The sequence below is a fragment of the Parus major genome, chromosome 2 (assembly GCF_001522545.3).
Source record: "Parus major isolate Abel chromosome 2, Parus_major1.1, whole genome shotgun sequence".
NCBI classification, from domain to species: domain Eukaryota; kingdom Metazoa; phylum Chordata; class Aves; order Passeriformes; family Paridae; genus Parus; species Parus major.
Genome location: NC_031769.1, coordinates 48,921,776 through 48,946,311, shown reverse-complemented (window position 1 = coordinate 48,946,311; position 24,536 = coordinate 48,921,776). Strand labels below are relative to the sequence as shown.

Sequence of the window (24,536 nt, the reverse complement as noted above, 5' to 3'; positions counted from 1 at the left end):
AGTCAGAGAGCTCCTTCCCTCTGGAGAAGAGGACAGATCCTGCCTCCTGCAGAGCCAGGGAGTCACACCACACTGCAGCAGAGCCACTCTGCCTGCTGGGACAGCAACTCACTGGGGGAAGCCCTTGTGTAGGTTGATGGGCTCCTCAGACCTACAGCTGATGCTTTCCATGCATCCCTGTCCCCCTACACAGGTGTGACACCTGCTGCACCTGGCACAATACCTTCACCTTCTGTCTGTGACAGAAACAGTGCTGTGCTTCTGCCAAAAGTTTGTTTACACCTGTGCAGTAGGGAAGAGGATTGTCCCCAAAATAAGCTGCAAAAGGAAGACTGTTGCCTTCCCAGCTCCCCACATCAGCCTTTAGACACCAAACACCATCATTTTGGCCACATCCACACCATAAACATGCAAGAGTCAAATGTGATAAACAAAAACACATAAAAATAATCTTCCTTGCAACACTACCAAATTTCTTGTGAAATTTTCTCAATTTCTTTTAGCTGAGTTTTATAAAAGTACTGTAAGGCTAACGTATTACAACATTCTCTCATTAAAGCAAAACAAACATTCTGAAGAGAACACAGCTCAAAGTACAGTTGGAGAAAGTATCTTCTCTCTAGGCAAAGTTATCCTTTCACTAGAAGTTTGTTTTGTTGTTTAAACTGAATTCTGGAAGTATTAACTTAGATGCTTAGTGTAAGAAACAATAATTGCAAATATGCAACATTGTTACCCCTGCTGAATAAGCTGAGCTGTGTCTTTAGCAAGCATTCCCTAAGGAGAGATGTTAGAAGACTGAATATACTAATACCTATAGTCTACAGAGATTAAATAAAGTCATTTTAATTAATTCCCAAGGGGGAGAGAGTCTTTCCAATCTCTAAATTGTATGGAAGCTCTGCAAGAAAAAAAAAGACATGGTGTGTAATTTCAGATACTCCACAGTTTTTTTTTTTCCACCCCAGAAAACACAAAACATTTTCACAGTGGTACAGGTTATCTCTCTTATGACTGATACCCTGAGAAGGGGAAAACCATGTCTCACTTTGCTTCAGAAGGAAATGCTAGTAACAATGTAATATGAAATAATTTTCTCTGTTGTCTTGAAAACACAGATCTATAATTTGAGAAGTTGTTCCCCACCAATCTAAAACACTGTCAGGTTACACATCTAAAGGAGATGTGCTTTCAGAATGTGCTGCAATAACTGTGTATCATTCCCTGTCACTATCCTAGCCCTGTGAATACTCCAAGGACTGTAGCTGCTGTAAATCAGAATGCATTAATTCTATGCCTTAAGGAACTTGCAGGGAAATGTCTCTTGTCTGCTGTTGGTACTGTCATCTGTCAGAGGGGGAGCTGGTTTTGTTAAGACATGTGGGTGCTCTTCCAATGTCAATAAGAGCTAACAGTAATTGATGTTAATAAAACAATACTCTTTTACACTTATCGAAGGCATGGACCTAATTATCGGCAAGCATAAAAATAAAATTAAATTGAAACTTATCATACGTGTTTGCTAGAATAGAACAGCTACAGTACAGTACAGTAGAACATCTCCTTGAAAAAAATCCCTATGTTTCAGAGAAGCCAAACTATGGATAAAATAAACCATTTTGCAAACAAATTTTTTTTTCATGGAACTTTCTATAGCCACAATGAATGGCACTCTGGCCTCCAAATAATTTTCCATACTTCCTGCTGTTCTAGAATTCTCACCCTAAGCAGGAGGACTAGGCCACAAGTCTGATCCTATTTGTGTTTCTGTAATTGGTTCCAAAAGAGAAAACTGGCCAGATAAAAATCTGAGTCCATGACCTTCTAATGAAAAAATAGAAAGAATAAAAAATACAAAAAAGAAAGAACAAATTGATATCAAATTGCAGGAACTTAACATCTTAGTGATCATCTGTGACCATATTTAATTGTCACCCATGCTTTGAAAATAGAAGGTAAAGAGCATAAAGAGCATCATGAAAATTAAAGTAAAGAGGTTTCGGATAACTAACAATGCTGCTATTCCTGCTTAAAAAAACCCCAACAATAAAACTGAAAAAAAACCCCTAAAAATATTGCTATTGGCAATCCACCCAAACATTTAAACACCAATCCTTTGTTAATCCCAACCCTGTCACTACTTCTCCTCTTTACAGATGGCTATCTTCAGCATTACAAAAAATGAACATTCAGGAGAAAGTGCAAGAAACACCATATGATTCCACGTAAAATACAGCAAGTGCAGCCCTTGGAGGATTTCTCTCTGCTTTTACATATTCTGTATTTCAGGTTTTACTGCTGTTGAGACAGGTCATCTAGCTGATTTTTTTATGCGACACAGAACCCTTCTGAGAGCAGTCTTTGCGACAGAGTAATGAGTTTCCTTCCTGTTTCAGGCAGCTTTACCTACCTCAGGTTTCATAATCACATGTCACCACAGATCCAAGGGAGCCACCAGGTTTTTTTCACAACCTATTTCACCACTCTCACTGGGGCTCCTCCCCAGTGGGTCAGGCTGTAGCAATTTTAGGGGCAGTTTGCAAGGCCACAGAAGGAAAAGACCACCTGATGCCATGTCTCTGGGAAGGGTTAAGAAGGAGACATAATGGAAACAGAGCAGTGGGTGAGAGACAGATAATCTCTTCCTGCATATGCATTGGAAACTCAAGAGCCAAATACTTGTGTCTTTTCTGTGGTGAGTATTAAAATTCCATGCAGCTCAGGCTTGTTACATTTTGCTATACACTCAGCAGAGCAGGACTATGGGGATAAAACTCTGTTCTCCTGCTAATTATTTAACCAGGCCAGATTTTCCCCAGCATGTATGCTGGCACCAAGGAAACTTGCAAGAGTTTGAAAAGAGACTGAGCTGCAAAACATTCCTCGAAGTCAGTTATGGAAACACTTCCAATGAAGAATTACATCAACAGCCATGGAGACAAGAGCCCACAGGCCTTGAGAGAAAACCCAAGAATTCCTCCAAGTTCAGGAAAATCTAACTTCCTTCAGTAATGACAAGCCTTTGGGGAAGGAAAAAGGCAGCAATCAGAGAGGTTAACTACCAGCTCCTTCTGGTTATTACATAAGGAGAGAATGCCACTGTGCCTGGGTAAGGGTTCCACTAGGAAGAAGAGACTATGAATCCATAACAAAAGCAGTCCTCTTGAGGAAGGAGGAGCCAAAAGAAAATAAATCAGATGAATCAGTGCTTATTGATGTCTGCATTCATTACACGCAGAAGAAGCTGCAAAATAGGCTGAAGAGAAACTCCCAGACATGAAGTTCCTTTCCACAGCTGAGCTTTCTTCTGGCAGGTGGGGATGCTCTCATTTCCTATCTTATCCTAAACATGTGCTGCCACTGCTCCCCTTGGGCTGCCTCTAGTGCTCATTAAGTTCCTCAGTGAGCTCATACAAATTTTCAGCATTGGCACCAAGCACAAACACATAAAATCACTGAAGCTTGTCCACAGGTCATTCTTTGAAACTCCTCGGTTGGAAACTGCAGAGCTCCTCTCTATCAGGGTCCTCCCCCCCTCCATTAGTTTTGCCATTCTACCGATTAAAGCCATGAAAAAACAATCCCAAGGAGGGAGATGCAAAGGAGCAGTAATTGTATTTATACACTGGATGCTCGATTTTCTTCGGAAAACGCAGTAAAGAGAAGTAGAGGGGCGAAAGCCAGCTCTCAGGAGGCTCCCGGGGAAGCTCTCGGGAGCGGCCCCGGTGCCCGGGAAGGGCGGAGGGAGGCGGCGCTGGGAGCAGGGGCGGGACTGGAGATTTCCATACCGCTCTCCCAGAAGGCGCCGGGGCCTCCGAGCAGCAAGAAAAGGCTTTTTCCCGTGCTTAAAGGCTTGTCTTTGCAACAGTGGCTTTCATCCCGCTGTCAGAAGATAGGAACCCAAATTCCAGGGCAGCAGGAAGCGAAGCCAGCAGTTTCAGGGCTAGCCATAACCGGGAAGATGTGATTCTAGGGGAGGTATAAATACTCATAGGGTAAAGCGTGTTTTTCGGCTGGTCCGAAGGTAGTGGGGTATCTCAATTGATTGTTCACAGTCAGTTACAGATTGATCTCCTCGTTCTCTCTTTCCCCCCTTCCCACTACTGCACTTGACTAGTCTTTTGCACCCTGAGCAGACCCTCCCGCAGCATTTGTTCATCGCCATCACCAGGCTCTCACTTTTAGTGCAAGGAAAAGCACACGCAAACAAAAACCACCCCCCCCAAAAAAAAAAACCCGAACAAACTGTCTTATAAATAAGTGTAATAGTGCATGGTATTGGAATATCCACACTTCCAGCCAAATTCTTGCTGGTTCAGCTTGCCAGGCGCTGCTTGCAGCCTCCAAAACTGCAAAGATAACCTGGCTAATTTAGATTAACCTGGTGGCATGCCAGAAGCACAGCAGGGTGCTCTGAACAGAGGTGTCCCACAGAGATAGAACTGGTTACATGTATATTTATAAATACATACCACTTAGCACAATCGAAAGTGTTTCCAAGTATTTTTGAGAAATAGCATAGGAACCTCATCTTCAGAACTACACCTGCTCAGAGAGGTGAAGCAGAACAGAGGCGGCAGAAGGGACAGGCTAGCTGTCTGATGGGTAGAGAGCTAAAGCATTGTCTGAAAAGATGCACAGCTGAGGATTTTTAGGAAGAGAGGCATCACCTTAGCCTTAGGCAGAAGGTCTAACCACTGTTGTAAAAGCGTGGAGGGTCACACCTGCCGCTCAAAGATAAATTCTTTGATGGGGCATGTCAGGCACCTGCTTTCCAAGAGGGAGTTTTATCCTGATAATCACAACAGACTGCAAGCAGAGTTCTGTGACCTCAAGATGGTCCTCACTGTGTTTAAGTCTGAAAAAGGGATGGCTTTCAGGCCCTTTTCTGCTGGCTGGAGTTTCATTGGGCTTTACTCACCGCCCTGTTTGTTTTGGATCTTGTCTGATTCTCTCCCTGCAGGCAGACTTCTACCCTGCAGGTGCATCCCAGATATCAAGCTTCAGGCTTTACATTCCAGTGCAGGTGCCAGGCACCTAAATTTTTGATACTGAATCTTTTACTAGAATGAATAAATCATGGCTTGGGATGAGGAAAACATTGTTGCATCCACAGTGCTGGATGGATCTTGCTTATTCTGGAATATTAACGCTATCAATTTAGTAGAAGGAAGAAAAACTCACCTTGGAAAAAGGAAATGTCATAGACAGCAGAGAACCACATAACCACTCCTTTCTTGTGGCAAACAAACAAGTGCAGCAAGATACTTATGAATGCATTTGATATTCTCTGAAGTCAAAGTACCTGAAGAAACTAAATTTTGCTGTTAGACTCTGTTGAGTCAGAAAATGTTCATTCATTATTTTATCACTATTAAAGTGCATGGTTTAAATTGGTTATTGATTTCAGCCAGTCACCAGATGAAAGCAAAAAATGTTTCAAACCAAAAGAGTTTTGAGGCAATGTTATTTTTTCCCCTCCAAACAGTATCCCAAGACCTACAATTCTCAGTAGAACATTTTTGTACAGTTCTTATTTTATATCTGAGCTGATGCATGCCTCAGGCTAAATGTTTTCTCATGGTTTTTTTGCTCTCATATAGTTATTGATCTGTATTTGCTAGTGGTAAATACACATAATTTGCTGTATTGCCTGGTACTGCCTGTGATTAATTTACATGTCTAGTAATCTTTACATTGTCCTAATTTCCTCTTTCCATTCCAAGCAGTATGTTTCCCACCAGTGACTTAGGTCTAGCCTTTCAAAGTGCAGTGCTTCATAAACAAGAGGATGAATTGCTCCTTATATATCCACAGTTCCTCTTCAGGCTGAAGTGTTCAAGTACTGGATGTCTTGTGACAATGAACTTTGACCATTCCTGTAATTCTCAGCAAAACCAGCTGCATTGTTAGAAAAATAACTCCAAACAAACGCTGATTTTATCCTACCACTGAAGCTGTTACCACAGCACTGTGATAAAAGGACTTTTTGATCCTTACCAGCTCCTTTGGACATTCTCCTGGATGAGCAAGCACTAGGCCTTATACCCACTGCTGTGTAGCCATGGCAAACAACATGCTTCAAGGAGATCATTAACACTCATGGTGCACTTTGGAAGTGAAAGAATGAAAAAAACCAAAGCCCACTGTGACCCTTTTTTTTTTTTATTTAAAATGTGATTTTTCTATTTAAAGATTGGCTGGTTTGTCCAAATTGAACATTAAGGGTGATCTCTGAGAAAAATAAAGAGGCAGGCATATTATAGTAAGGCCACTTACATTTCCATGGACTCATTAGTACACCAGTAAACAGCTTTCTTGTTTTGCACCTGCTGAAGTCAGGTGATCTATTACTGCTCCTTCAGGCTCAGGAAAAGGAGCTTGAATGAAGCTCAACCCTCTTGTCACTATCCCCTCTGTGAAAATCTGCTGTCTGGGAAAAGCTACAGCTTAATTCAACTAGTGGAATTTTACTTGCTATCTTTTAGTAGTTACTGTGAGACTGAAAATGACGAAAACCAACTCAAAATCACAAAAGAAAAGCCAACCCCCACATGAAAATACATCACTGAAGACCAGTGTCCAAAGGCACCAGCAAAAGTTACATACAAAATACTTCACATGACAAGTGCACCCAAAGCTGCCTTCCTTACTCAAAGCAGTAGTACCAATTTCTAGTGGCATATCCCATTTCCTGAATGCATTATGTGGTTCAGAAACCAGTGTTAGTGCAGCAGGAGCACTCAGCAGAGCTGTGGACTTTTGTCTGTGTTGCATACTTTATTTGGAACAGGCCCATAGGTTAAATGCAAGTTATTAGGCTGAATATGGAAACCAAACAGCTGAGAACTTGTGGTCTGATATGTAAACCAACGAGATTAGCTGAGTAAATGGCCCTGTCTAGCCTTGATTTCTCTATCTTAAGGGAAATTTCTAATTTACCTTTTGTCCTCCCCGGAGATCACCTTCTGCTGTATTTTTCTTTTACTTTGCTTTTATCATTCTGAGCAGTATTTTACCAGGCTGTATTGCAGAACAAATCTCTCGTATTTTAAGGCAAAACATACTAGATTTCAAGAAAGCCACTATAACTTAGACAAAGGCAAGGAGAAGGGCATTAATGCAGGCCAGGCTGTCAAGTGTCAGCTTTCATTATGAAGAAACAACTGGTTGTTCAAAACCCCAGCCTGCAGAAATCCCTCAGAGGATTGGGTTACTGATTGTGATAAGGGTTTTATTTGCATGGTTGGATTAAATATAGCTTATCTCCTTTATGTTTCTGTTAACCAAGTCACACACAGCTTGAGATGTGAACAGCATTTCTGAAACTGAAACTTCTACCTTTCTAATGAAAGGATTTGGAGCAGTTCACAGAGCAGATTCCTTTCTCTCTGGATACAAAAATGAAACTGGAGAGTGGTCATGTCCTTCCAGACCCAAGCAGCCTCATCTAGCCTCTACAAAAACATGCTAATTTAGTTTTCATGGTACATATAGAACTTGTTCAGACAAATTACAGCACAATGGCTTAAAACATAAAACCAGCTGCTCCTGACACAGAAAATCCAGCACCAACATTAACACATCAGTCTGTGCCATGAGAGCAGGCAGAGCTCTGTTTAAAGTAACTGGCTTCAAGTGCAGAGCAACTTCCAAGGATGAAAAAAACATTGACTTGTGAGTGGGATTCTGGGCAGATATGAAGACAAGCTGTGCATGGTGGAAGAACATTTCTTCTGCCCATGGTTGCATGGCTTCAAGCAACCTACCATGGGTCCAGGCAGGAAAAGAAGGGGAGCCCTTTGTAGTCAGCAACTGAGAGCCCTCCCCTGGCAAATGCACTGCAGAGACATGCAGTAATTCCTGTGACACTTCAAACTGTGCTGAAGTCTTAGAAATGCCTGGCAACTGATCCAAGATGCTACCACATTCAGTTTTTCTAGGGTTGCTCATAGATGCCTGATCTGCATTGACAAAGGGAGTTCTGCAACTCAAGCACACACAGCAAACCAAAGCCAAGTTGCATAACAAATACAAGGTTCTATACCAGTTTGACTAAGCAAACTACACAGTTTGCAGAGGGCTTAACTTGCTGCCCACATCAAGGGCTGAGCATACAGACTGCAACACTCAGACTTCTAGCCAGTAAAGGTAAAAGACCTGTCAGTAACAGGCCTTTTGGAGCATGAACAGTTTGCAGTTGCAAAAAAAGGACAGGAGTCTGATCACTATAGTAAATGCTACTTCCTGAGAAGCCTTTAACCTGTATCATTTATTCATGTTCTACTTTCCAGAAGCCTGTTTTCTCAGCACATACCCTCACGTACAAGAGGGCAGATAAAACTTTGTGGCGCCAGCTCTGCAGTGCCTTTCTTGCTTGCCACCAGCCAAATCCTGGGCCACATCCAGGCACTATCATAATTAGTAGTTTGGCTATACAAAATTGCTGAGAGTAGGAACCAGGTAACAACCTTGATTGCAAACTCTCTACTGCTAAATCTCTTCAGTACAAAAACCCCAAACCTATCACTTAATGCAGTATCAAGATCCCAGGCCAGTATTTATTGTCACAGTATATCTATACTGAGACAGTATAGATAAACTCATTCCTGAAGAAGTATCATCTGTATCAGTACCTTAATTCTTAACCCTTCAGAGAAAGGAGGTGACCCCAAAGAAGTCCCAAGTCTTACTACTTCAAGATGTACTACAGTTTACAGAAAGAAGTTTGTTTTCGAGAGGATTCATGTGTGGGAGATGCACCAGGCCAGGCTCCATGGACTTTCATTATTACACATATCAGTCCTGTGCTGAGGCATAAACTGCAGGATCGATTCCACCTGGAACCATAATCAGAAATTATGCCATATGCTCATGCAGCTATGGCTAAGAGCAAGTGAGGGGAGCTCCCTTATTCTCTTGTACTGTGCATTTTTTTTTTCCTTCTGTAAGATGGGAATACCAAGGCTAACCAGCAGCATTTAGGTAACTCTTAACAAATTCCAAAAGATTATATGACCTGTTCTCCTTAGAATACATCAATCACATTAGTATCACTTTCTGTACAGAGATACATCCTGATGTATCCACCTCGGTGAGTTTCACAGAGGGTTCATGCGATGATGATAGTGCACACAGCACAGGATAGGATACTTGAACTAAGCAAAGCAATTAGCTTTCCACTATGACTCTGCCCAAAGCTTAGAGACAACAGTATCCTCATCTTGCTGGAAGTTATAAATGCATTTATTATGACATGCAGCTGACAAGGTGAGTGGCATAGCCAAGGACTCACAGGAAATGTGGTCAGGCAACACCAGTGTAAGGATGGAACAAACCCTCATTCCCTCTACTGCTCATTACCTAAACATGTAACCTATTTGGGGTAACACTGCCTGCTCTTGCAGCTCACTGTTGTCAAGAAACTATAAGGAGTTTATATAATAAACTACAGTTACTGTATTCCTATTCCTTATTCAGCTCTGACTTAAGCACTGCTCCTAAACAAGAGTCAGGTGTTTCAGTAGGGTACTGAAGTACCTGTTTATGTACCAGGCTGCCTCCACCTGTGAAGGCACAGAAGAGAGAGATGGCAGGAGCACAGAGCAAGCTCATCTAGGACACTCCCCTGGGCCTTGTGTCTTTTATTGCCACAGCCCTGGAGGCTATAGAGGTTTCAACCCAGAGGTGTTGGCTCCTACTGAGAGGAAGCAGTATATAGAAACAGTGCAGCATTGGCAATGACAATGTTAATAATTTATCATCTGTCAGAGAGAGGTGAGAAATGCTCATGCTCAACTTTAACCCTTACTGTCCCAAGGAGAATGGTGCTTCAGTCCTGACTGTAGTCCATCACCGCCAATAAGGGACTCTTCACCCTCCCTTCTACATGTGCTGTACTTATCCATATCCCCCTGTTAGACAGCAGCTGTTTTGGAATAAAACCCTTTGAGTCTGCAACAACTAACAAGGAGCAATTTAGCTCCCCATAGCATTATGTGAGGTATTTGCTTTGGCATAGAACCTGAACTATGTTTTAAGAACTGATTAAAAAAGCCTGTGCCTACTTCTTTGAAGAACTGAATTGTTAATACTGACAGATAGGACAGAACTTGTTACTTGGCTTGTATGTATATTCTCTAAAGCTGAAAAAAATCACCTCTGGTGCTCAGCAAAGTCTGATCTCGCTCCTGTTGCCTGCACAACACATTTAGAATAGATTATAGCTTTTGAAAGCTCTACAGAAGAGCTTCAAACAGAAATGACAGTAGATGGGAAGATAATGCACTTTACCTGGTAAGAGCCTTGTAGATGAAATACTGTCTAAGCTTAACAGGCATCTGTCCACTTAAGGACAACAGGAAAAAAAAAAACCAAACCTCTAATCTGAAAGGAGGAAATGGAAAATGGTAGGGCCTGAGATAAATGATGACACTACTTTAACACTTTTTCTTATGCTTAATAAGCACTACTGTTAATGTTAATATGCTTATTTAACACAAATGCTAATGTTTAGCATTTCCCAGCTTTTGCTGATAAACAACAGGAGCTGAACAGCATTCAGGCCCTCCCCAGCACTCCCAGATTTGATACTGTTCCTCTCACTCAATCTGCTGGTGAGCTTTGTTCACTATCTTTGGCTAAACCATTACTTAGGGGAAAGCCTTCATGCAGTCCCATACACCTCTGCAAAAATAATTTCATAGTTATGCTTTGCTGTGTGGGTTGTTAACAGTGGGGGACAATCCCCTGTTAAGGCAGAAGGGAAGAACATCCCTTCAATAGGGATGCCAGGTGCAGTAGGAAAGCCCCTTGCAGTCCCTTTTGTGTCCTCAGACTCTACCTGAACAGCCACCTCCTGGACATGGGTTTATCCTTGCTACACAGAAGAATGCTCCCCAGGAAAAAAAAAAAAAAAAAAAAAAAAAAAAAAAAAAAAGTAATGGTTTTAGATTTGCATACCCTCCAAAATCTAAAAACTAATGCAACAAGCAATTACTGAGGGAAGACTGGTGATATTTTGCAAGACAGAAAACAGTAAGGGAAAAACTACCTGTAAAATGAGATGTGAATCAAAACTGCCTCAGGGACACTCAAGTCCCACACACCACAGCATCACAGCTCTGAGAGGAGACAGACAGTGCTTCCATAGCACCTAAGTCTGCAACCTCAACATGGCCCATAAATTTATGGACATATCTAAACTGGGCCATACAAGATAAAAACCTATTTTTAAATGCATATATTCCCAAGGGGAACACAGAGAGGGTGTGATTATTCTTTGTGCCTGCAATACCTGCTAGAGGAATAAAGGCCATTAGAAGGTCTCAGTCTGCTTATCCAAAGAAGAATCACTAGCAAACTTTCTTCTCTGCAAAAGGAAATGAGACAGTAACACACAGATCTGACACCAGAATCCCAGCATTACCACCCACTAGATGCTCTTTTTCTGCCATACTCCAGTTACTCCAAAACATATTTAGGAAGACTAAGATGTAAATGGGTCAGTAAGGACTGGTAAAGAGAGGTACTTTAGAAAAACTTGCTATTTTAGTATCACCCCCTCTACAGAGAGGCACAAAGCTAAAACAGGTCTACAGCATATTTAGTTAGCAAGTCCCTGTGTCTTATCTCAGTAGGACCAAATAGTTCATCCACACTTTAGAAAACCTCCATTCTTATCCTCAGCTATGAATACAGTGATGGAGTCACATGAATAGGTACACAGAAACATAACACAAAAGATTAGCTGAAAAGACTGCTCCCCCCAGTAACCATAACAACAAATAAGAGAAATCCATTTGTTTGAGGGATCTGCTTCTCTCTTTTTGGTAGTATCTTTTAACTTAAAAACAGCTGCATTGGAGTCAAAGAATAAAGCTCAAGATAGTCACAAAAAATAAAGGATGTATTTTTCTCCAAAGATCAAAACCGTAACTAACATAAGACATTCATATTAGAGTATTAAGTTCAGTGTCCAGAAAAAAACTCATCTGCCATATAAAAAAAAAAAAAAAAAAAAAAAGATACTGCAATTGCTTTACTGCTCAAGAATCTCTGCTCAAAACTGCTTAATTCTTCTCTCACAAAGTTTTGTCAGTAACTTGATTTTAACTACATTGTACAAACAATTTTTGTTCTCCACCCTCATCTTATCTAAAGCTCTTCTTTTGTTCTGGAGAGTTTTGTTGCATGCTCCTCTATAAATTTGCTCAAATGCTCTAAATCTCTGTCCCCGCCTTCAAATTTAATAGGGTTGTTCTTCTTGTCCTTCGGAGCAAAGTAGATGGTGGGGAATCCCTCTACTTTGTAGTGGTCATTCGTCACGTCGTTGGCAGTAGCATCCATCTTGGCTATAATCAGATTTTTCTCATTCTTGTATTTTTTACCTAGCTCATTATACACTGGTTCTAGTTTCTTGCAGTGTCCACACCATGGGGCATAGAACTCTATGAGAACATCATTCTTTGGATCCATCACTATGGTATCAAAAGTTTTACCCACTACCACTTTCACAGGCCCTTTGTTATTTTTTGGCACTGGTTGGGACTTCACAATTGGCTTCAGTTTTCCTAGAAGGAAGCAAAACACACAACACTGTTAGAATGTGGTAAGAGCAGCCTTTACAATCTCCCCTAAGAAAGGGCAGAAGTACATCCTCCTGCCAGGGAAATATCACTGCACCAGTAAATGAACTTGCCTCAGCATGAAACACAGGCTAGTTAACTGGTGACCTTTTGGCCCAATAACCTCATGAAATATGGGCAACAGTTTGTTTTGCAATTCCCTAGAACCCTTCTCCTCCTTTTACAGCTGTCCATCCACAAAGTACTAAACCATGATTTAATATAGTAGTCCCCAAATATGAATGACCAGCTCACTCTTTAAAGCCACAGGAACATTTTAGGCTTGTAAAACAGACTCTGCCTACTGGAGCCATTGCCCCAGGAAAGAACTCTTGGAAGGGTAAACAATATGGCTTAACAAATCCCTATTTTAGAAACCGTACCTTTTTTGAATGCCAGCACAAACTGTCTGAGTACATCAGAGTCAAACTCTTCTGGCTCCATGGCATACTTCTTGCCACCTTCATCCAGAATGGCAGCATTGACATCCTCTCCACTCTCAAGCAGGCCCAAGTCTTTTATTTCGGAAGAATAATCTTCCTCATCAGAAACAGCAAACACATATTCAGGGAAGTCTTTAGCCACTTCCAGGACTTTGCTTCTCCAGTACTGGGTAGCTGAAAAACCAGAACAGCACAGAATTGGTAATTTCTAGTTATTTAGTGCCTGCTTCCTCTCCAAGTGGAGGAAGGGTAATTGTAGCAAACCTACCAACACGGTAGTCGAAACTGAAGTCCACAGAATAGTAGACAACCACTAGGGGACGCTTGGAGTATCTCTTGGCATCGTTAGAAGGCTTGCGATGACCAACTAGAGGCAAAGCATGTTTTAGCACATGCTCTTTAATCTCAGATCCATCTGTGGAGTCCTGTAAAGAAATCATGAAAAAAATTCAAGCAAATGGATTTAAGTGGCATTTTTGCAACACACTACTAAAAAAACAACATTGGTACACACACGAATACAAAAGAGGGAAGGGCACAACATAAAAACAAGGCTGTCACCACATTCTTAAGTTTTTGAGCACTAAATATTGTAATGAATATTGCAATGAAAACATAACAACTGGACTAATTTCATATTGCACAAAGCAATATAGTTTCAGAGGACAAACAGGTTGACTCAAATATCTAGTGGCAGTACTTCCAACAGGAAGATGCCATCTGATCATAATTAGAGAAACTTCAGTCCCACACAGAAACCTTTTACCTCTGGACCATCTACTTACTTTAAGATTCAGAACATGCATCTTGGGCTCATGCTTTGACTGAAATTTTTCTGGCTGCATGACAACCAGTTTTCCTGGAGATGCTTTCAATTGTTTTGCAATCTCGTTGCTGAAGGTGTGATGGAATTTATAATCTTCTCTCAAACCATTAGCTGAAAAATTAAGGTATGGGCAAAGGAAAAGTCATTAGAAATGAATTGACAGCCTGTAACAGATCTTGATATTACAACTGCAAGGAAACTCTCTTCCTGTGCTCAAAGTGATGCAGAACAATCCAGTCTTAGACAACAGTTCCCATCCAGGGGTGAATAGCATGTGAATATACATATAATTCCAGTAGCACTATTTAAATGCTGTTCAACAACCCATCCACTTCAAGAGTTGTTCTACACACTCAAACACCTTGAACAGCTCCCAAAACATATACAGCAAAACAGTTATTCTTTTATCAATCTCCTACCTCTTGGCTTCCCCCCAAACAGGTCAGCTAGCCAAACTATTTGCTTTGGGGCAGCCTGAGAAACAGTTCTGTATCTTGCCATGCTGAGGCAAACAAATCACCTAATAATCCTAATCCAACTATGACAGCAGCCCCAGAATTAGACATAGACTAGTTGCCAGGAACAGTCTAAATAAACTGATACAGAAGTGGATGATGATTGTTTCTCTGGGCCTCTCATCCCAAATGAGTCTGGTGAAGACTGACTGTGGACTGCCAGTTATGAAACTAGAATAAGAGACAGCAAACATATCTAGACTTCAAGCCAAGAAATTGTGGTTTGTTCCTCAGGATGGCATTTTCCCTCCTCTCTAGTGCATGTGTTTTTAGGGACACAATTACCAAGCAGAGCTATATTCTGCTGACACTTTAGTTACAGCCTCAAAATCTGGTGTGAACTTATTTTTTGAGTATAAGATCACCCTTCCTCCTACTTCTTCTCTCCAAACTTCCCTACTCAACTAGGAGAAGAAATAAATGATCTCTCCATCCCCAAAGTCCCAGGCAGAATCCAAACAAAACATATATTTCATTAATATTTGAAAACATTCTTTACCTGCTTCCTGATAGAGCTGATAGGCTTTGTCATTCTCTCCACTAAAAATGCCAATGATGATGACATCATCCCCATCCCTCAGAAATTCTTGTACCTGCTTGGTAGCCTGAATCTGTTTGGATGGAGGACCAGCCTGTTCAATCATGTAGTCGACAATACCTGTGAGACAAACCCGCCCCCAAAAAGTTGCTTAGAACATTTATTGAACTGCAAGATTTGGGAATTCCATCTACAACATTGTATAATATCACATCTCCCATGGACACCTTTCCTCCTGTGCAGCCCTCCCACAACAACCTAAAGACCAAATCAGCAAGACCTCAGTCCAAGTTTTTAAAGCTGCAGCTCTGAACATTCCCTTTCAGGTTGGTTTCAGAAGAGGTGACCAAGCACACAATCCATAGATATCAGTTGATCTTGTAAGCAATGCTCCTTTCTGAATTTCCAGACCCTTCACTGTCTCCTGAACCTGTTATGAGCCAAAGTGCTACCTGAACAGTCTTAAGTCCTCCCTCTTATTAAAACTTAATAGTGAGTATTTTGCCAGCCCTCAAGGTGCATTCCAGTACAATTAAAAACTGCCCATTTACTCATACTGCCACAGCTTCACCATGTGTATTTAACCTACTTGATATTGAAAGGAGCTGATGCTGCCACCAAAAGATGCCCTCAGAAAACAAGAAAAAGCTTAAGTTGCAGTACCATATTTTTCCCGTGGACCACTGTAGTCATAAGGCTTGCCCTTGCGGAAGATTTTGAGAGTTGGGTAGCCAGTAACATCAAACTTCTTGGCCAGCTCGGTTTCAGCTGTGGCATCAACTTTAGCCAGGGGAATGGGAGGTGTGCGCTTGCTGAGCTCCTTGGCAGCCTTCTCGTACTCTGGAGCAAGCCTCTTGCAGTGTCCACACCTAGGGAAGGAGAGCAGAGGGCACTTTTTACAAGCTATTAAGCCTGACAGGTACCTTCTACCTCTGAAGTGGAAGAGTTAAGTCTTCCAGAATGCAGAAATGGGATCATTGAATCCACAGAGGACACTTCAGCCTAGGAAGACGTATCTCTGCAACCTGAAGCTGGCCCCTGTGCCTGGCCTCACACTACTATAGGCAGGCTTCATTTTTAGAGGCCATTTTTGAACTAAGGACCAATTCTCTTTGGTTTTCAGTATCTCACTGTGTTCCCAAACTAGTAAATATTGTGAATCTCCAGTGAAGATTTGGACACCACCCCTTGCTGAGACATTGATCCAGTCTAGTCTGCAAGTGATTTGCAGCGTGTTCCTAGGTGCAGATTGGAACTGAGGTACACCACAGCTACACACATTTGCATGAGGCAAAGGTGTGTAAAGAGGCATAGCAACACAGGTGACTGCCTTCTTGCTTACCATGGAGCATAGAACTCCACCAGGATTATGTCAGCATCATTCACAACTTCGTCAAAATTATCCTGGGTCAATACCAGAGTAGCTTCGGGTGGAGGGGTCCAGTTGGGGTCAGAAACCTCCTTGACTTTGGCCACAATAGCTGAAATACAGTTCAATAACCCAATTAGCAAGCATGCATTTTATCATATCAGTAGCATGTCAAATGCAAGAATTTGAAATCAGAGTGGCAAGCACGGTGTAGGACCAATGCTAACACATCAAGCTTACATGAGAACACTTTCTTAATCAAGTTTCTTAATGCCTTATTTCCTTGTTGGCATTGCCAAGAAGGTCTTCTCTTCACCCCATAGAGCAGGGCACAGATCTGTATTTTACAGCACTGAATTTTCATCTCAAAACAGCCAGGAAAGGTAGTTTTTCCCCCTCTAGCTGGAGATGAGCATATTAATTAAGCAAAAGTGGGTTTCTACACAGTCAATATACAGATCAAATGTTTATTGTCTGATCCTTCAGAATTTTTGATCCTTTCAAAAATGAGACTGCCTCCTCTTCTAGTCAAGTCATATTTCTAGAAACCTTCTGTCAGTAACAGCACTACCCACTACCCACAAAATTGTCCTCTAGCATGCAGCCCGTTGAGAAAACAGGGGACATTTCAGCATTCATAATACATATTATATATTCATAATATTACTTGGCTTATTAATAAGTTGAGATCAGAGTCCTTCAAAACGGCCACAAATTAACAAGGCCATATGCTACTCTGCTTTCTTACAGAGAACTGCAAAGGACTGGTGCTTACCGTCTTCCGTCCGAGACCCATCATAGTCAACAGCTTGGCCTTTTTTCAGAATTTTGATGGTTGGGTAGCCACTGACATCGAAACGACTTGACAGTGAAGTGGCTGCAGTAGCATCTATTTTGGCTACAGGAATAGGAGGGTCATTTTCCTTCAGAGTTTTGGCTATCTTTTCATACTCAGGAGCAAACTGCTTGCAGTGCCCGCACCTGTCAGAGAAGACACAAGTAGGTACAGAGGTGCTCATGTTTGTCCTGCTACATGTTTGCATCACAGAGAGGTAGAGAGCAACTGTAGCTAATGTACTGTTCATATCAAAAACATTTTTTTCCATTAATTTTCATTCATTGTGGAATGTATTGCCATATAAAAGCACTGTAAAAAAATTCAACAACCGCTTTTACAACAAAGTTGTAAACTTTGTATTACAAGGTTTATTGCTCCTTACTCCTACTTCCTTCCTTCCTTCCCCCACAAATACGGTCTTAATTCAACTTCAGCTTCTCCCTTAGGTTCATCTTCTTTCCCTAGCACCCTAAATAGAACTAAAGAGAAAATAAACCAGCAGTTAAGCTGGCCTAATGAAATCTCCCACACACCATGGTAACACAACATCTGCTCCCTCTCTGGTCACATCACAACTCTCCAGGAAGAACAGAGGCTCCTGCTGCAAAAGCAGGCATAACGAAGGATACTAGCATAAGAAATGCTAAATATAGCCTGACAAACTAAAGATGAAACCAGGAAAATGTAGGAAAACAGAAAGAAGTGTGTGGCAGGCTGTGCTCCTCAGCCTCTCAGCTGGCAGGAGGGGGAGTAGAAAAATAGGAGAGGTGTTTAGTCTATGATGACACACATCCTTCTGCTTACATAAATTAAACTTCATGTTTAGTTTCCATGTAGGCAAACTACAGCTGCAGAATTAGTGCCTACAGCCAAGCAGGGATGAGATTCTCTGTGACAAGAATGGCACAAGTTAAAATGGAACTCCACCTCAAGCAAGATCATATTCCCCGTCTATGCAAAGGCTGGAGAAGGACCAATGAGTAAGCCATTTTTGTATCACTGAACCACAAAGGAAAAGAGGTTCTGGCTGCAACACTAACTCAGCAACTCTACTGAAAATATCTTCTACTCTTGTTTTCCCCCTCTACTACCCCTAATCTGGAAGAATCCAAGAGAAGACACATCCTGGCCTAAATCCTTTGTCTTGGTTATATGCAGGTAAGTCCATTGTAGCTCCCTGGAGCAGACCAGTGGTGCTGTATACCCTGGGATGCCAGCAGAACTGCCACCATTAGGGAGATGTATGAGGCACTGCTTAAATTGATAATACAAACAAGCTACATCCCTAACCACACCAAACCCTTCTGGCAAGGAGAGAAATGTGAATTTGGAAAGGAAAACCTTCTGGCAATTCCCCTGCTAGGGAACCCTTCATTACTCCATCTAGATGAGCAAGTACACACGTTCTCAGTGGTCCAGCACGGGCACAGGATGATAGCAGGCTGCAAGACCACACTGTATGACTTTTCTGGGCCTCACTGGGACCATTTCTGTTCTCTGACAGGCATAAAACTGTAAAAGGATAGAATCAGGCTTGTGCTCCCCTTGGCAGGGGATCCCTCAGTATGACCCATGTCTGGGTCATTATTGCATGGTACAAGGGAGGGGAAAAAAGGTTCTTCTCCACCACCAGAACCATCTCTTTTTCTGGACAAAAGCAGAGTCTAGGGCATCTCCTGCAGGCAAGTTACTCCTTTGTTATCTTTAAGGTGGCAACCCAAGCTTTTTAGGAGCTTGTCCTGGCAGAGAAGCCCTCTGAGGCTGCACTCAAGGAGGTACTCCTATGAACTCACCATGGTGCGTAGAACTCCAGCAGCACAGTGTCCTTGTCTGCAGTGAAAGTGTCAAAGTTTGCATCATTCAAGACTAATACACCATTTTCTTCTTTAACTACAGAATCGTCGTCATCTTCATCATCTTCTTCTTCGTCGTCGTCATCATCACCATCATCATCAGCTTCTTTTATAACAGATTCTGGAAAGGTAAGAATATGACACAGATGAGATTGTGTCAAGTTTAACATTATATATTGGTTATATATATTTCAGTGTATATATATATATAAAATATATGCATGTATTATATATGAATATATATATATATTCAGTATATACATATATTTCAGTAAAGTATCAACAGATATTTCACATTTCAGGATGAACTAACAAAATGGACACAAGAAGAATTAAAGCACACAAATCTATGCAACAGTTGCCACCAAGGTTTGGTGGACATCTCATTGAAATGTGGGCAGTGAGACAAGTTTTGCTGGGCAAGAAGGACACACAGATGATACCTGAACTTCAAACAGAACCCCTTCATCATGCAACAGAACAGCTGTCCTTTAAGTGTAGCTAATTTGAAGTTCAAAAAATTAGTCTTACACCAAAAAAGTAGGTGTTATCTGTCCCCAGTGCTTCCCTCATATCCCTACTCACAAGACCTGTAACACTACAATAGCTATGTGCTGCCTGTCTGAAGGTCTAATAAACAGACAACACTTGCTATAAACCCAAATGTTACAATTTCTCTACTGTCAAGGTGGTTTGGAGGCAGCACTTCAAAACTGTGCTTCTTTCCTGACTGCTCCATCCGCCTCTGTCACTCTTGCTTTCAGTCACAGCAATGTTTCAGGTCTGGTATTCAATGAGGAATCTCCACTCATAGGAGCATCTATCGCTCTTCTCTGGATCAGCACCACACTGCATTGAGTGTAAAATCAAGTAAGTGATTGCAGGAGTCCCATGAAAACCCACACTTATGTACCTGACAAATGCCAGGTATCCTTCTAAAAATTAAAAAAAAAAAAAAAAAAAAAAAAAAAATAAAAGATATAGCAGTGAAAGCTTCTTCTTTCAAAGAACTTTTAGGGAGGCCTTGGATTTAAGATCAATAACACTGGTCTAGAACAGTCCTTTAAAAGAGAAAGCAGATTTGTTAAATTACCAAAGCAAAATTAGCATGTGAAAGCTGAAGCTAGGACATTTCTACTGGTTCATTCGTTGTTAGCTTGGAATTTGAGATGTTTTTTTCAATATCTGACCTTTCATATGTTCTTTTAAACTTTTTTTTTTTTTTTAAAAAATGTTATCTTTCAAGGAAACCAGACCTTACTGAAGGACTTTAAAAGAATTTCAGTTACAGAACAAGTAATGAAAATATCTCATCCCAAATTAAAACTGTAAAACAATGAAGCTTAAGTCACTTTCGACCAGTGGGAGTCCCAGGAGAAGGATGGGAAAAAAAACTAAAGAACAGGAAAAAGGATTAAGGTTTCTTGTTCAAAATTATTTTCTATTTAACAGGCTTTTGACTAAGCTGAGAGGAGTTATTGCAGCAGTATTCTGAAAGTACTCTGATTTCATCAGGAACTTGAAAGCTAAAAATGTTAAATGTGTGCTGTCCAGGTATGAAAAAGCAAACAAAACAAAACCCACTTTTCTCAGACCAACAGCAGACAACAGGAACAACCTCACCATGGATAAAATTATGCCATTTAATTGCAATAGCTGTTTTTATTTTAGTAGAAAGTATACAAAAACAAGCCTACATGCTCTCAGGAAACAGTATGGGGTCTTCATGTAACACAAAAATACTAAAGCTTCTGATGAGGGGAGAGATCACAGGAGATCATTTATCACACAAGAGTAGTCAGCTGGATTAGGTTTCTTTAACAAGTACTAGTGTTTCACCTGATCTTTGAAGCAGCTAAAAGCACTATTTGCAAGCAGACAATGCCTCCTGTGTTGCAGCACTTGCTCACTCTTGAGTGAATCTAGCCTTAACATACCTGCAGGACCGCCCAGGTGAAGCAGCTGGATTTCAGGGAGCTTCAGCAGGCAAAACTTGTGCCCTACATGGGTGCCCAGCAGCTCTGAGGGCTGTGTTTCACTGCAGGCTGCTCCTGGTTGGCCTGTGCCTGAATGCCTGGCTATTGCATTCCTGGCAAATTGCTTAAGATATGATTTTTCCTGACACAAAGAAATGCGAGCAAAACCAGCCAGCCGGTTCTGCTCCTGCACCTCAAATTATCCACCAGGTTGTGACCCTTGTTCCTGCTCACTACCCACACTCAAGAGAGACAAAGACCACAGCACCTACAGTGGCACCCACTTTTTAGAAAACCAAGAACAAGAAATTGCAAAAGCATCCAGCACCAGTAGAAAATGTAACCATTAGATCCACCATCCCTGCTGAAATAATTTTATATCTTCAAAATTATTTTGTATCTACAGCAAGTGGCTGTACAGCCTTTGAAGGTAAAACTTCCCTGACAGTGACACATTGTCATGGGCATTACACACACCCACTTCTCCTCCCCGGAGATGGAGGCAGGACAATAGCACTGGGACAGCAGAACTCCACCTTTTCCCTAGCGGCTTGAGGAGGGCGTGCATTAAAGAAAAAGTTAACAACACTTAGATATTGGTCCTTAAGAGTGCAGACTGACTTTCTGTAGCTTCCAGCTTCACCAACACCTAGGGCTATCATAGCTCTACCATCCCTTTACTGTTGGGACTGAAAGACCTGATTCAGGGACCCAACCATGGAAGAAGCAAGCAGGACTTTTTTTCCCCCCCCATTAAAACCAATAGACTTTCCTCTGCATTGAAGATTTACAATTTAAAGAAAATTAGTGTAACTGTGACACATGAAGTGGCAGAAGTAGCTAATAAATACTTGCATAAATCAGCTCATGAAAATAAAACAGCTGCCCCCAAACTGAAGTGTCTTTATTTCTTAAAGAGACTTGCAAAGCCAGTGGACAAACCAACAGTTGTGACAACTGTGGCTAAAATCTGCCATATGGTAAAATATGGAAAAACCACTTTTACTCAGGGAAGAAGAAAAAAAAAAAAAAATCCAGAAATTTCAACACTTTACTACACAAGTCAAAAAATGTGATCAAGAAGGCACTTTTTTAAGACTTGAAGTACATGACTCTGGCTGGCAAGCCTTCGTTAGGATGACAACTACCGTGAAATTAATTCTTACAGTAACTTCACTGAACACTCAGCATTTATCAGAAATATGGCCTAGTAACATTTTCTTAAACAAAGCAGATCCTGGACAAAAAAAAGCTGCATCCAGATACCAATGACTTTGGGATTCTGCCTGAAAGTTTCATTTTGAGGAGCACACTGTTCCCTAACTGGATGAGCTCAGTCATCAGAAACCAAGAACTCAGGACTCATAATGTGTTGCTAGGGCATTCAAAAGATTTTCAGTAATATCAGCCCCCCTCAATCTTTTCTGAGGTGGATCCTCTACATGATCCCTCCTTTCCCATCATCAGGATACTATTCCCATCATCAGGAAATTAGTATCATTACTATCATCAGGATACTAAGGGAGTAGTGGTCAGGATCCAGGCTAACCTCACTTCCAGCATACCTGTCTCCCTGCCCTGCTCAAACCTCACTTCCCAAATTATGCAGTGCAACAAACTGGGTTTGCTCGGAACTTTTAATCTCCCCAACAATCAATGTGCATAAGATTACTTCCCTGTTGCAAAGTAAATTTATTCCACCTCATCCAAATCTGTATTCCAAGGGCAAAAATGGAAATCCTGAACTATGTGCACTTTTGAGGCAAAGGCTTTGTAAAGCCTAGTTCATGATCTATATACAAATTCAAGACACACAATAGAACCCGGAAAACGATTCATGTTGGGGAGTGGATTAGTGTTCAGCTCCACACAGCAGGAGATACTTCCATCAATGTGTACCTTTGATCCCGAGAACTCCTATAATGAGAAGCACAGCAAGCATGGGAAATACTGTCGAGAGCCTGGCCCACAAGAAGCTGAGCCACTGCTGCCAGCCACAGGTAACACTGTAACATCACAGGTGTTACTTCACCCTTTGAAGGTGGCAGGGGACATCAGTACTAGGCTTTGTCACATGTTACAAAGAAACCATAACCATACTCCAGCTAAAAGCCGAGAAAGAGACACAATAATTGCATTACAGTTTACAGCAGAAGAAAAGTGCTCCACAGGAAGGTTCTGTATTTCCATCTCCTTATTGCAGCTGCTATATCATTAAGAACATATCTTCACCCTTATCTTACAGACTATACAGTTAGTCACACAAATAGGGTAAACGATTTAAATGCACTTCTGCAAGTTTTAGTGCCTGTTAGGCAAGCAAAAAGTTGCAGGACATGAGCTCAGAAGATCATCCATAATCCAGTCACTCTAAAAGCCCTCTAACACTTAAAATACAGCAGTGTTCATGTAGGAAATATGAAAGATGCATAATTTACCAAAATCCACATGAAAGAAACTTAAAACCAAAAAAAGAAACACCTTCAAATGTCTGCCTCCTACATACACGCACTATACTCAATAAGCCTGAGTAGCTTTGTTTCAGCTAATTTTGGAAAGGAGACACACGTCAGTAAAATTCAAAGACAGTAGGAAGAAACACCAAGACGGTAACAATAGGCCTTCCTTCTGTGCGCGGAAAAAAAATAAAAATCAGTTTGAAACACGAAGAACGCACAGGGTCCCTGAACAAAGGAGTAAGGAAAAGAGTGCTCAGTCACAGAATCACAGAATGCTAAGGGTTGGACAAGACCTTAAAGATCTCAGTCCCTAGTCCCCAGCCATGGGAAGGGACACCTCCCACTAGGCTAGTCCTTGGTGGTCAAACCCTACCGGGATTGAGATATCCACAACCTCTCCGGGCAACCTGTTCCAGTGTCTCTCCACCCTCAGAGTAAAGCATTTCTCCCTCATATCGAACCTAAATTTCTCCTTTTTCAATCTGCACCCACTATACCTCATTTTATCACCACAGTTCCTGATGAAGAGTCCCTCTGCAGATAATGAAATCGCAATATGACCTGTTTGAGTGGGAATAAAGAAATCGCAAATTCCCTGGAGATTTAAAAGCCAGGGATTCCCAACACGGCCAATTGTTAGCGAGCTGTTATCTCCGTGCCTGGGAGAGGCGAGGCAGAGCCGCCCCACGGCGCAGGACAGACGAGCAGCGCCGGGACAAGCTGCTCGCAGACCTCAGCGCCCTGCACAGAGGCCTGCGAGGAGCACCCCAGCCCCAGCGGCGCCCCGCCAGCCCGGGCTCCTCGCAGCGCCCGGCGCCGGGGCCGCGCCACCGCCTCCCTCGGCGGGACCCAGCATGCGCTACCGGCCCGGCCCCTACCCGCGCTCACCTCCTTCGCCATCCTCCTCCTGTGCCGCCGCGCCCCGCGCCAGGAGGGCGATCTGAGCCAGCCCCAGCAGCAGCACCAGCACCCACAGTCCCCGCATCCTCATGCCGCCGCCGCTCCCGGCCTGGTCCGGCCCGTCCGCTCCCGACGCTGGGCTCCCGCCGCCCGCCCCGCCCAACACGGCACGCCGCGCCCGCTGATTGGCTGC

At 42.1% G+C, this 24,536-nt stretch overlaps 1 protein-coding gene and 1 long non-coding RNA gene across 2 annotated transcripts; one reads left to right on the top strand and one right to left on the bottom strand.

The window, feature by feature from the left end:
* The first annotated feature begins 2,244 nt into the window (after positions 1 to 2,244).
* On the top strand, positions 2,245 to 4,121 carry LOC117243889. The gene is made up of 2 exons (XR_004495875.1): positions 2,245 to 2,695; positions 2,804 to 4,121. It is a non-coding gene; the product is annotated as an uncharacterized LOC117243889 (long non-coding RNA).
* A 7,754-nt stretch (positions 4,122 to 11,875) lies between these two features.
* PDIA4 (protein disulfide isomerase family A member 4) lies at positions 11,876 to 24,489 on the bottom strand. The gene is made up of 10 exons (XM_015618982.3): positions 24,332 to 24,489; positions 18,949 to 19,129; positions 17,093 to 17,298; positions 16,291 to 16,429; positions 15,612 to 15,817; positions 14,910 to 15,068; positions 13,855 to 14,006; positions 13,338 to 13,494; positions 13,010 to 13,243; positions 11,876 to 12,572 (listed from the first exon to the last, which is right to left on the bottom strand). Exons 1-10 carry the CDS (start codon positions 24,432 to 24,434, stop codon positions 12,157 to 12,159), a joined length of 1,953 nt encoding a protein of 650 aa, XP_015474468.1. The 5' UTR covers positions 24,435 to 24,489; the 3' UTR covers positions 11,876 to 12,156.
* Positions 24,490 to 24,536: the final 47 nt, after the last annotated feature.

Coding starts and splice junctions, on each gene's coding strand:
- PDIA4 (XM_015618982.3), bottom strand. CDS start 24,434: ATGAGGATGCGGGGACTGTGGGTGCTGGTGCTGCTGCTGGGGCTGGCT. Junction 19,130..24,331: donor GGAGGAGGATGGCGAAGGAG/GTGAGCGCGGGT, acceptor TTACCTTTCCAG/AATCTGTTATAAAAGAAGCT. Junction 17,299..18,948: donor CTGGAGTTCTACGCACCATG/GTGAGTTCATAG, acceptor CTTCTCTGACAG/GTGCGGGCACTGCAAGCAGT.